This window comes from Dermacentor silvarum, chromosome 11, assembly GCF_013339745.2.
Source record: "Dermacentor silvarum isolate Dsil-2018 chromosome 11, BIME_Dsil_1.4, whole genome shotgun sequence".
In the NCBI taxonomy this organism is placed as follows: Eukaryota; Metazoa; Arthropoda; class Arachnida; order Ixodida; family Ixodidae; genus Dermacentor; species Dermacentor silvarum.
This window is the reverse complement of record NC_051164.1, coordinates 113,333,162-113,346,204: the sequence shown is the minus strand read 5'-3', so window position 1 is coordinate 113,346,204 and position 13,043 is coordinate 113,333,162. Positions and strand designations below refer to the sequence as shown.

Below are 13,043 nucleotides of genomic sequence, written 5' to 3'. Positions count from 1 at the left end.
AAAGGTCGTGTTAACGCTACGTCACAAGTGGTGGGTATATATATATATATATATATATATATATATATATATATTTTTTTTTCAGTACGTTCTCAGAACCTTGAAGCGTGGACACCGCTTCCGGCGGCGCGTCGGGCTTTTGCAAAACGAGAATGCGTCCATACAAAACAACGCACTCACTGGGAGAAAGGGGCGAAAGAGGGGAAATGAAGGCCATCCGTCTAGCGTGTCCAGACTTTCACAGCCAACAGTGCAAGCGGCAGGCAGTGAGAAACAAATGAAAAGAAACGAGACATAAGCCGAGCACCGGATTCGACGCGTTTTTGCCATTACGAATCGATTGGGTCTGAAATCGGGAGGAAATTAGGGGGGAGAGTGCCACATTGAGCACGTCTGGTGTTTGTGCGGAAATCGAACAGCCACGCGTTGGTGTGGAGAAGGGCGATGACGTGGAGGAGTAAGAAAGGGAAAGAGTGAATGTGTGGGCGTTTATTTTCATGTTTATCTGTTTCTGTGCGTGCGTGTACGTACACCCGTGAGCAAAAGTATACGGACCACAGGGTCGCCGAAAAAAGTGAATTTCTTCGTATTTACCAAGCATGAACTGGAATTGATGAGTACACTGAAAAGTTCGCAATGCCAAGTTTGGAGTGCAGTCCTCAATTTCAAGTTGCGTTCATAGGCAGAGAAAAAAAATATTTTTTTTTTCGCGCAACCCCTGATCCGTATAATTTTGCTCACGGGTGTACGTGCGTGCGCGCGTGCGTACAGACATGATCTCTCGCGAGAAGTTCCGAGAAGGTAACTACGAGAATATCGCAAATGCGCACAATACAAAAGACAGGAGAGCAGGCAGTAAGAAACGAAACGAAGCGTACGAGCAGAAGGTACGCTAAGGGGCGACGACACGAAAAGAGGTCGGAAATAGGAAAGGAGAGGGAAGAGGAATCACCGGACCATTTTCGCCAATTGGACATGGGATATATCGACCCCGCTTCCTCGCTGATCGAATCCAGAGCAATGAGAGGCGACGTTGGCCAGCATCAGCCTGTCAGTGCCTCGTGCGAGTTGTGTGCGTGCCGTTATACAAAGGTCCCCTCCCTCTCTCCTTCCCTCTCTCGCACATTAAAACGCTTCGGATCTGCGGAGGCCAGAGCACAAGCCAGCACCAATCAGGAAAGCAAGCGTGCCACCGAATGCATTGCTTGGCATTCATCAGAGGAGAGGGCCGTCCGCTGCCGATAACAGTGAGCCGATGAGCCAGTGAGGTGACTGAGCGAAATGCGCGCTGTAGTGCTAAAATGTTGCCTCGAGCATAGAGTAACATACGGATTACAAGAGTGGCCACTCCAGCCTAAAAGCGGCCGAGCTACGCAGCTTCATGCCACCCGCAAGAGGGCAATACAACACTCCCTGTCTCCAAGGCAACGCGCGTACTAGTTATCTACTGTAGTAAATTTTTCTAGTGCACTATACGTCTACTGGCTGTAGACGTAGACGTTATCAACGGGATCAGCCGGCCGTGAGCGGTGGATGATAAGACTAGTATAAAGAATAACGCATCGCTACAAAATATCGGCCATGGTGTGATCAGGCAAGGCGACGCTACAAAAGATGTGCGATAACGTCTGCGTGGTCTTTGCTGGGTTCGTCTGCCAGAACGTCTGTCTGCTTGGCTGCTGCTTGATAAGAAGGCCTTCATACGTTCTTTTTTCACTTCATTACTTTGCAAATTGCGTATGTATTTGTCACTTCAGCCGTAAGTTGACATTTGTCGCATTGTGCTGTTCGGCGCAGAGAGCTTTTTTGTGTTCTTCACTTCGCGCATGATGTTCGTGGATTGCTTCACATTATGTGAGAAACATCAATTTGGAATGCTGCGAAGCGCGTTTGCGAGAAAATTGTTTCTTTGCGCGAGAAAGTGAGTCGGCACACGCCGGTAACCGTAGTCTGAATTCAATGCATGTGTGTGCAATTGTGTGAAAGAATGCAGTTATGCTTAGGATCGTTATTCGTGGCGTGCGCAGATTGCTTGAAGACTTTGTTATGAGCGCAATTTTAGAGAACTTGCGAATTGAGAAGAATGTTTGTAAGCTGTGGCTACGACGTATTCTGAATAAACAATCCTGCTTCAGTAGCGCATGCATGGCACCGAAGGTTGCTCTTTTTTTTTCTTTTTCTTTTTTTTTTTTAGCTGCGACAATTGCACGTGGCGCTTTTCGCGAAAGGGCGATGAGCAGTGCGTAGGTGAAAGCTTGTGTGAAGGCGAGAGAGAAGACATAACCAATAATTTTTTTTTTAGGTCATGCTGTCCGTAGTGAAGTACTACGGGAATTACTGCTGTGTTGCGTGGTGCAGTAACAACGGCAGGACAGTGAGAGAGCGTGGTTGGCTGACAACTGCAGTGAGCAGCCTTCATTCCTCGTTTGCTATGCAGCCCGAAACTACCACTTAATACGAAAGGTTAGGCTTCAAAGGACGAGCGTTGTTTTCCTCTTTAATGTTAATGCTGTCTTCTAGCTGTAGTTTTACTGTTCTGTGGGGTTTTTCATACTATCGCCTGTTTATTCCTCTTGTGAAATTTATTCTCAACATATGACACCTGTATTGGCATGTCTTGCACTTTGAAGTGCAACCATCTTTCTGTGCTTGCGTCCATCGAACGTTGCGAAAAAAAAAAAAAAGTGTGCATGTGCTTGCTGAGAATATGACTTGAAAATAAAATGTTTCGTCTCTTCCAACACTTGTCATGTTTATTTAAAATGTTCGTGTGCTTTCTGCTCTGGCGGTACAGCTTGCACGAAGCTACTCGGATGCATGCAAGCAACGCGATAAAAAAATCGAAATATAGCCTCCGGGACGAGCACTCGCGCGGAAGCGATCTTGGAGGCAGTGTAATTTTTGTAATCACCAAAAGATAGTGTAAGGTCGTTGTGAATATGCGCCGTCGTTAACTCATGTATGCAGTCTTTGTGTTTAGTTTGAATGCGTGGTCGCTCGCCTTCTCTGGGGTCTCTGTGTGTTTGTGTATTTGTTTCCTTGCGATGTTGTGCGGCTAGCTCGCGACCGGAGTCGCTTCCCGAGGGCGCCTGCAAAGCGGCGGTGGCCGGACGGGGTTCGGGGAAAAAGGGAGCGGCAGGGGTTCTCGCGCACTGGGTCTTGCGAGTGCCATAAATCGCACGGTGCGCCGCTAGAGGCATCTGGAGAAGGGAGTTTTTCGGGAGTATTTGGGTCGGGAGCGAGACGGCGTGGGCAGCTCGGCAGGTTCGAGTGGCGCCGACCACCGGTGTGAGTTATGGAGCCCGGACACGTGGTCCTGGGGCTGGGGGTGAGAATGTGCGCGGCTGAGCAGGCAGTGTGGTCTGAGACTTGAGAGACAACGGACCGATCTCCCAAGTGCCCGATCGGGGCGACGGACTGCCCCGAGGCCTTTTGCTCAGCCGCATTCATGTGTGTACTCGCTTTCCTTGTTTATTATATACTCATGGTATAATTTTTTAACTGCGCTAACACACACTGACAAGGACGAGGCAGACAAGACGTGCGCACGTCTTGTCTGCCTCGTCCTTGTCAGTGTGTGTTAGCGCAGTTAAAAAATTATACCATGCATGTCAACCAACTAGCCCGACTTGGAGCTCTACTATTATATACTCGCAGTGTAACCTCTGTCTTCTGCAATTAAATTCACTTATAATTATAGACATCCACGATTTCGAGTCCTTGAACACCGAAGCTCGAGAACAGTGCAGCGGCTTAAGGAAAGCCGACGAAGAGAAAGCAAAACAGCAAGAAAGAAGAACCCGGCGGTGGAAGACAGAAGAAAAACCTTACTGATAGCCTTCGAGATTAGTTTTTCTGCGGTTTCAATCTCCGAGTCTGTGTAGATTCCACACACCCGCTAGGTGCGCTGCGAACCAAAATCGGCCGCAGGGGCCTATGGAAGTGTCCTCTCTTATCTTTGTATATGCTACCCTATGCCTCGAGTTTCTAGAAAAGCTCGTGCGCATTTTGAAAGCTGCTTCTTCGAGATGTAGTGCAGCCTTTGCCGCAAGTCTCGAGGCCAGTTGGGCCAGCGCGCGCACGATGGGGCCTGTCAGCGAACGGTGCACTATGCTTATGGAACTCAGGGCTGCGCACAGCTATAGACCTTGAGACACACGGCGCGTCTGACTGTTGGGTTTAGCACTGCCACCAGTGACTCAAGGGCTCAGACACAGGTCCCTCGAGATTCGAAGACAGCTAAGGCACGTAATCGCTTTTCAATTCGGTTATCACTACCGGCTGGTGCGTCAACAACTCGAAAACACAATTTTTCGTTTAAATACCACGGTTAGATGCGGAAGGCAGTATATCTGTGTAGGTGGACAAAGTAACCGCGTCTCCTCATGCCAGTTGTCATAAAGAGCGTTTTTATTTGCTTAAACAGAGGTAAAGCTGTAACATCGTGTGGTAGGCTAGCATACCGATGCTATGCATCCTGGATTTTCATATCGACTCACGGTGTTCAAAACGCACTTCAGGGGTGCTTTCTATTATCTGTGAGGTCACAACGGCCTAAATAAAATTAGTGAGAGTTTTCACACAATCTCAGGACGGGAATATACTTAAACCGCTTCCCTACAGTTACACGTGCATCGGACTTTTATACGGGATGAATGTTTTACGTAATCGCTTCTAAGATAATTTTGAAAAAGGATTGAACGCAATGCGCACTATAGCGTGTTACGGGTTGCACGAAAATGTAATTACAAGTAGTGCCCCATGGAAACACTGAACATCTTTCTACTGTGCATCAGCTTCCGCCTCAGCACACATCGTGACAAAGTGAAGAAAAAAAGAAAAAGACGAGACAGCGCTTTTTCTCTTCACGTCTCGTCTCCCAGAATAAACCAACATCAACTCCCCCGACTTTCGATACTACCGTATCCTGACATTGTGCAACAGGCCTATTCTGAGAAACACTGCCGCTTTGTATCTGGAGCGCAGCGCGGGCTGGGACACGTGTCGACATTTGCAGGATGTATGCGCGACGAGGACTTCGCCGCGGCGGGCATTCCGCCACGCCGACTGGACCGTAGTGAGGACCAAATGACTCGTTCGCGTATACCTGTATAGGAAACGCGTGTACGGGCGGAGGAACGATTGCGAACCCAGATCCGTAGAGCCTGAATGAAAACGCCGAGAAATGAAGATAAATGTTGCTCGATGGTTCGTTAGCAGAAACTCGCGTTACGCTTATACGATCTGCGCTGACGTCATACAGGCAAGTCTCATAACGTTGCCATTCTCGGAGTGCTGGAAAACAAACGAGGAGCCAGGAAATTATAAGCAGCACCCGCGGTGCTACTTCTTTCGGGGTAGAGTTAATTGGCACAGAGGCGCCCCGAGAGACGAAGAAAAAAAGCAGAAAGTTAGCAAAGCTATCTACGTCGCTCTGATCCTTCAAAATAAGACGAAGCTAGAGGAAGATGGTGTTGGCTATAGGCAGATCTTGCCTTTTAAAGCGACTCCTTTGAACGTGTGCGGGGCTGAACATGCGACAGAGTTAAGTGAGGCGTGACCATGTCACATTACGAAGAAAGTAGGGGGACACCTCCACTTGACAAAGTCCTACCCACACCCAACGAGCAGTCCGGCCATCCTACCCTAAGCGAACGATGGTTATCAAGTGCTGCAAAATGTCGCCTGTCGCTGCACCGAATTGGTGTCTCCAAGAAACTTCAGCAAAGGGCGCGGAACACTTCCCTCCTGAACAATCCAGTCTATCTGCGGAAACACTAAATCTGCCATTGCGTAAGGAGCCGCTCTACGTGTCGACATGTCTAGGACCGCCTTCCGCTTTCGCACAGTAGAGGTCAAGTGCCTCGCTGACGTTCACTCCTGCCAAAAATTAACGATTCGCTCGAGGCAGAGAGACATATTCGCGGTCCTAACAAAAACCAGAGAAAGGTCAGCTGTCACGAAATCTCATATGAGGGCAGCATCTCCATTTTCACGGTCTTCACGATGCACACCGCGCAACGTCACCGGCGTCGTGACGTCACCACGCTAACGGTGAAGTTGCGGCTGCGTTGTCTGACGTGTCGCAGACGACATCGACGCATGCACTACACGCGCGTCAACGCCGCGCTCGATCGCATTGTTCGCCACGTGACAGGGGCTGCCAACTTGTATTCGGCGGCGCCAAGCCGGTTCCTTCCGGTCATACGCATTAAAAGGTCTCCACGCGGAGTGCATAGAGCTCTAGCTTTTTATAACACGAGAGCTCAAAAAGTAAGCAAGCATTCATCAATGTGAACGCAATGCCAGTGTGCGTCGAGCGCGTGCAGTAGCGATAAACATAGTAACCCAGCGCCGACTGAGTGGGAAAACACCGACAGGAACAAGTCTAATATGTGTTTTCTGCTCTACATGCTGGCTCTCTTGCGGTCTAATTCCTCTAACTTGGTTCTAGGCTTTATACTCTTCGAGTGGCAGCTTACCCAGTCGCGGTAGCTCAGTGACTATGGCGTTGTGCTGCTGAGCACAAGGTTGCGGGTGCGATATCCAGCCATAACGGTCGCACTCCGACGCAGCGCGAAAACACTCGCGTACCGCGTTAACGGGTTCTGCGAGTTAAAACACTCGCAGAACGCGTTAACGGGTTCATTCACGTCCGAACATCGCTCGGAACTGCTTGACATTCTGCTTTTCTTCTTTAACTCTGTGCAGCTTCTACATTACGCATCTGTAGTATCGAAGAACACTGTTCCCGATGTCGGAGCGAAATTATGTGCAGACGAGTTTTCCACTGTGCATGTTGCGTACAATTTGGTGTCAATTGTGGGAGCGAAGACTGATTCAGCCAAGCATACGTGCAGGGAGTGTTCTTCTTGAGGACTGATTTCTGCCCAGCACGAGAAAATGGAGTAACCGGCGTCAATTAACGATGCATAAATATTCTCTCACGAAAAAAAAAAAAAACAATAAGAAGAGAAAGTGAAAGCAAGCAGTTACTGTCGGAACATCTGTCAGTCCGCATCCCTTCAACAAATTAAATTTTTTCTCTACATTCGCGTGTAAGAGAAGAAAGGACGCTAGATTTCCGAGGCAAGAGATACAGTGAATGTGTAAAAGTATAGTGACTTCGTTAACACTGAACAGGATTACTTAAGATGCTTGCACAAGTTCGATAAGCTGCGGTGTTAACTAGATTGCACGCGAGATATGAAACAACTCGAATAATATAAGGTAGAACAAGAATGGAAACATTGAAATAAGCAGCAAAGAGCCTGACTTCCAGTTTTAGTGACGCAAACGGCTTTTTTGGGCGCCAAGTACGCGAATAAACAAACGAGTCAACAAAGATCAGCTGCGCAGATAACATTTCGCTGTGAGTTAGGAAACTGCGCGCAACGTGGAAGCAAGTTTGAGAGGATAAGCCAGTTTCAGGCTTGCTAAAACCAAAAGCGGCCAAAAGTAAGCGTGCTTCCGGCGTCTACGCACGTCGCATCTAAGGAAGCGAAATTCGAGGATCTTTAAAAGATTCGGAGTCACTAACGCCTTCCGCAGAACGGCGTCATTCGGCACGGTTTCGTGTAGCCAATTTCGTGCAGTACAGCGAAAGCTATGGGTCGTGTCAGCCAATCAGACTCGAGAACCAGAAGGGCTCCTCCAATGTCATCCTCTGATCGCTTTCCGCGAGGCGCTTGCTGAATGAAAGCCTCCTCACGGAAGAATTAGTAGCTCACAATGGGCGTCTCTGGAACGTACTAGGTAGCCTATTTGACCCGCGCTACTGAATTGCTGACACAAGCGCCAGCCTTTTCTGTACTGCACGGAATTAGTCAGACGGTGTATGAAAAGAAAGTGAGCAGTACAAGCACGAAAACCAGGAAGCGGTAGATAAAACAATGTAGGAACTCGCTACTACACGATATCTTTCAGGATTCGGTTACGATGTTGCACTCAGCTCCCAGTTTATTTCTTTTTTTTTCTTAATTTTTTTTTTTACTTTTTCTGCCTACAGATCCCCACCAACTGCCAAAACGACGCCCGTACGCGTTGTCTCGCACCACATTTTCGGTTGCGATAGTTGAACCGGGCGAGACAGAGAAGCTAACAACAAAAGGAGTTATTGAAAACCGAACGTCATGAGCGGGGAAAAAAAAAAAAATGAAGCGCACTGACACGACACGTGTGGGTGCGCGTTATCTTTACCACACCACGGTCGGTTGCGCAAAGATGACACAGAGAGAAGCCGGAGTCTCGTCCTAACCGCTGCGTACACACGGTAAAGAAACAAAAACGGGAACACGAACATAGAGAAAGCAAACGAAGGGGCCCATACGAGGAAGAGCAGTTTTGGTGTCGAGCAAAGGAAGGAGAATTCGGGATTCGGGACCAAGACGTAGACAGTGCGGCGCGATGTCACAGAATGTGGCGACGGTTCCCGATAAGACTACATTGCGAGCACTGTAGAGGAAGACAAAGAAAGGGTACTATATGGAAGGTTTGTCTCGGGACGTATTTTCTCAGTGAAGACGTCTTCGTCGATGCTTACGCCGCGGGCAACACGTCACCAGCTCCGTGTCAGATTGTCACAGACTCACTGTCGAGTGCCTCGCAAGACGACGGGCATACGTTGAGCGCGCGTGTGTGTGGACGCGTGAGAGAGAGAGAGAGAGAGAGAGAGAGAGAGAGAGCGAGCGAGACAGTGAGGGTGTGCGTGTGACAAAAAGTGAACGAGAGGAGTGCATGCGTGTGTGTGTGCGCGCGCGCATCCACGCGCTTTCATTCGAACGCTTGCTAGGAATGAGAACATGGACGAAAAACAGGACACTGGAAGAAAGACGTCGCTGCGCTGCAATAGGAACAAGAGTGGTTCTTCTCGGTTTTCCTGTAGCGGTCGGGTGAACGTGCGGCATTGGCACGTATTCGCTCCTGCGCAGGGAATGATAGACGAGAAGGAGGACGGATTGCGAGATGCAGGAAGGCAGGCTGCGAGGGTCGACGCTTTCTTGAGCCGCCCAAGGGATGGAGAGAGGGGTGCGAACGGAGTAACGGAGATAAAGAGAGACGGATGCGGAGATAACGAAATAAAACGAGGGCAGCGCTGAAGACGACGTCAGAGACCGATGGCGTCAGGACGCGGAGATGTGCTCGCGAGTGCCCCCGCCCGCCATGTGCATCTTCCCCGTCTCGGTCAGCCGTGCAGGAAAGGGAGAAGGAGTCCGCGCGAAGGTCTTTCGCCACGGCGTGCGTCATATGTTGCGAATACATGCCGGGGCGTGTCAAGAGCATTCGCCAAGGCACGTAGGCATGCGATTTCTCGAAAGAGCAGAGATAGAAGCGGAGTGGTCGAGATCTTATTTGTCTAGGAAAGGCAATATCGATGAAGTGCCCTCTCTCGATGATAACTCGAAACTTCGAAACAGTTGAACGTTTGAAGTGCGGTGACGTTGCTGATGAAGTTTTTATTTGGCATCACAATCAAAGCACAACTGGATTTATTATCTTACTGAATCCGTTTACTACCAATCATGAATGGCAAAGCACAATAACAAGAAAAAGAATACTCTACTATATGCCGACGCCCATTACATGCACAATGACAAACCGTTTTCTCTGTTTACTGGCAATCCACTCGGATTCGGTGACAATTGCAGAAAGAAATTTCGATGACTGCATGGTAGAGAAATTGCACAGGCAACGACAGTCTTTTCCTTCTTCTCAGGTTAGACACAGTCGATTTGAATTCTGTGGCACAGGTACCGAAGAAACTGAACGACAAGCAGAGGTAACATCTGTAGCAAAGCAATGAAAAGAAAGCAATGAGACGGAAAAGGGAACAAATTGCAATGCTCGAACTTGACTGCCATCGGAACAGCTCTGAACGCATCGACCTAACGAACGAGCCCTGGACACAATACGCCCACTTCCATGAATATGTATTAAACCTTACTCTGATCAGCGTTCAGTGTGATCAGTAATCGCCATTGTTAAACTGCCACACGCACAAAAAAAATGAAGGATACAGGCAAGTTAACAGTTTGTGCGCGCGGTAGTTTAACGATGAATAATTACCAAGCCACCCAACTTTCAGTTTCATTGCAGTAAACGTCAGTTGAAGTTAGCGCTCTGTCCTGTGTGTTTCTTCCTTTATTTTTTACATTAACTGTATTTACAGAGAAGTCGGTGCCCGAATGTGGCACCGGCTACTCCTCTTAAATAAAAGAACGCAGGAGTAATCGCGCACACGAAACTGTAGCGCGCAAAGATATAAATGTTCGCACAACATGAGTGTCCACACAACGTAAATGTTCCCACAACATAAATGTTCACGTAATACATATGTTCTTGAGCAATTTGATGTTTGGTCTCTGTTCTCGCGGGTCGTCTCTTATAGCGCTTGATTTCGTCACAGCCTTCCCACGCCGCGAGCGAAGCGCAGCCGGTGTGCCACGCGTGAAGCAGATAGACTCGGGCTGCCTCGGCAGATGTGACGAAAGAGGTCCCGCTGCGCGCACACTCGGTCGCGCGGGCGCCCGTACCGTGGCGACAGGACACGAGCGCATGCCGAACAATGGTTACAACCGAGGCGCGAACGACGCCCGGGGGCGCGGTGCGACCCGCTGGAGAGAACGACCGTCGACCTCGCTCGTGGCGATGACAACGCCACGACGGTGCGTCAACGGCGCGCAGCCGTCAACGCGTGCTTCACGAGCGGCTGTCCACCCCCAGCATTCATCGACTGTTGTGCTACACATCATCACGCGGTGGGAACAGCGCGTGGCTATACGGGTCGTCATTTTAAAGCGAAGCGTTCTTCGCGAAACGCCCGGGCTGTGCTGACCGTGGCAGCTTGCCGAATGACTCGCATTAGGCACAAGATGCTCAGGGAGGCCGAACTGAAGCCGAATGTTTCGGATGACATTACCCGGCAGAAAACTAACAAATGCGCTAATTCATTGCTGCAATGCGTGCACCAAAACGGGCTGTACGCATTTATTTCACGACCCTTTTGCTAACCTTCTTTTTTTTGGTACATATCTGCCTTGCGGCAAATCCATCATATAATAATAATAATAATAATAATAATAATAATAATAATAATAATAATAATAATAATAATAATAATAATAATAATAATAATAAACTCGCACACAGAAAAATGAAAAAAAAGGAAAGAAAGAAACTGTGTCCGGTGCTGGAATCGCAAACCTCGGAATCTCATAATAAGGACTGGAAATGAGCTCAGGGGTATACAATGTAAGGATTTATTTTCTTCGATTCTACTAATGTCTTACCACCCGACGCAGCGAGTGGCTATCGCTGACGATGACGAAGGCACGGCTTCGTGCGACCCAATGACGAATGGCAAGAAAGATTGGAAAGTGGTAAAATTAGTAACATCTTGGTGAGGGCTAGTTGGAGTTCATATTCAGAACAGTACTCAAGCAGCACGACTGATATAACGTACAGAGACACAAATACCACAGAACAAGCGCTGACTGCCAACTGAATTTGAGGAACTCCAGCCTTATATATCAATCCCAGAACAGACATGCCTACAGAAAAACGTACAAGACACAATCGTAGTCCATCAGGCAAAACAAGCTATTTCTTTTTCTGATAATGCTAGATACGGCACGCTTACACAGCTATCTCCAACCTCTCTAATATAAAATGCCGCTATTATTTCTCTCTCCTTCTTAGTTTTCCCTTTCCCTAGGGACTTCGTCTTCTCAAGCATGGGAGTGCATGCGCACTTATTGGAATGGCCCGCTAAATGGCTTCCATACCCATGCTTGCAGTGCTGACGTGCTCGGATCATTAAAACCCTCCCGTTTGTTCTACACATCCTTTTCCACAGCTTAGCGGTATCTGGTATGTCACGTTGCGCGTGCGTATGTCACGTCACGTTACATAATGCGGCCCCAGATTACACACCTAAGCGTTTCATTTTCATACACACCAGCCACCAGGCGAACAGCGTAAGATGAGCAAAGAAAGGTGGAGCAAAATAAATAAATAAATAAATAAAAAATGAGCACTACCTCGCAGCTTTCTTGGACCAGTGGCCGGCGTCGAAGAGCGTCAGTGCGGGCATCACCGCTTCACCACCGTCGCGAAGGCACAGGCAACGCTCACCGTCCCGCCAAGCACGCTCCTCAACTTCTATTTGAAAACACAGGCGCGTGTCTGTAGCACCGTAACTCCCAGCGCATGTGTAACGACGTCCAGGAGAGAATCAGAAAGAGGTCGTGCACGTCTGACTCCGTTCCCACACACCAGTTCTTTTTTCTCACGTTAGGTTTCTATCTATTGAAGCGTAGCATCTTTTTCTAGGTGCTGTAGAGCGTGGGCGCTAATAGAGAGAATGAACGAGAGAGAGAGAGAGAGAAGCCTGTAATGCTGCCATTTATGGAAATTCCGGGAGCTCTTATCAACAGCTCGGAGCTGTTGCGGGTAAAGGTGCACGTAATATCCTAGTATATCAGCCTGACGTGGCGGCGACCGAACGACGGCTGACATAAAATTATCCGGAAAAGAGGAGGCGAACGGAAACCGTCACTTTCCTTATCGGGTCTGAAGGAAAAGAAATAGAGTGAAGAAAAAACGGTACGTCCGCGCCGCTCGGCCCTACGTGGGAAAGGAAGTCAATCGTGTCTCTCTGTTTTTCTTTTTCTTATTTTAAAGATCTCTAAGGGGTAGCAGTGCTTCAAAGCTGCGCCGCGGCTATCTAAGAGGACGAGCAGCGCTCAGGTCAGTTTCAAGTTTCAGAAGGACAAGCGTGCCGCCGACAGACGTCATGAGCTCGGGAGGGGGGGCAAACACTGATATGGCACCGCGGGTGACGTGGGCACGTGAGTTGCGTGTCGTTTTACACGCCTCCTGACGCCAGAGGACAAACATACAAACGACAGCGTCGACGGTAGTCGAGTTGCACGCGGGCTAGCCTACGTGCTGCGATAAGGTCGGGCCGCGACATTGGCCTGCGCGAGCGCAGCGTAAGGTCCGCCACTCCGATTTCGAGTGCGAGGATACCGGTTGCCCGACAG

At 48.9% G+C, this 13,043-nt stretch overlaps 1 protein-coding gene across 9 annotated transcripts in view; it reads right to left on the bottom strand.

Moving 5' to 3' along the window:
• LOC119433854 (cAMP-specific 3',5'-cyclic phosphodiesterase 4C) overlaps positions 1–13,043 on the bottom strand; it is a 595,748-nt gene that overhangs the window by 39,762 nt on the left and 542,943 nt on the right. The window contains exon 1 of one of the 9 annotated variants that reach the window (XM_037701130.2): positions 12,039–12,196. The exons of the other annotated variants lie outside the window; for them this stretch is intronic. Within the exon in view, the coding sequence (XP_037557058.1) occupies positions 12,039–12,091 (53 nt within the window). The 5' untranslated portion in view covers positions 12,092–12,196. Of the gene's footprint in view, positions 1–12,038; positions 12,197–13,043 lie in introns of those variants that run through there. 9 annotated transcript variants of the gene reach the window in all.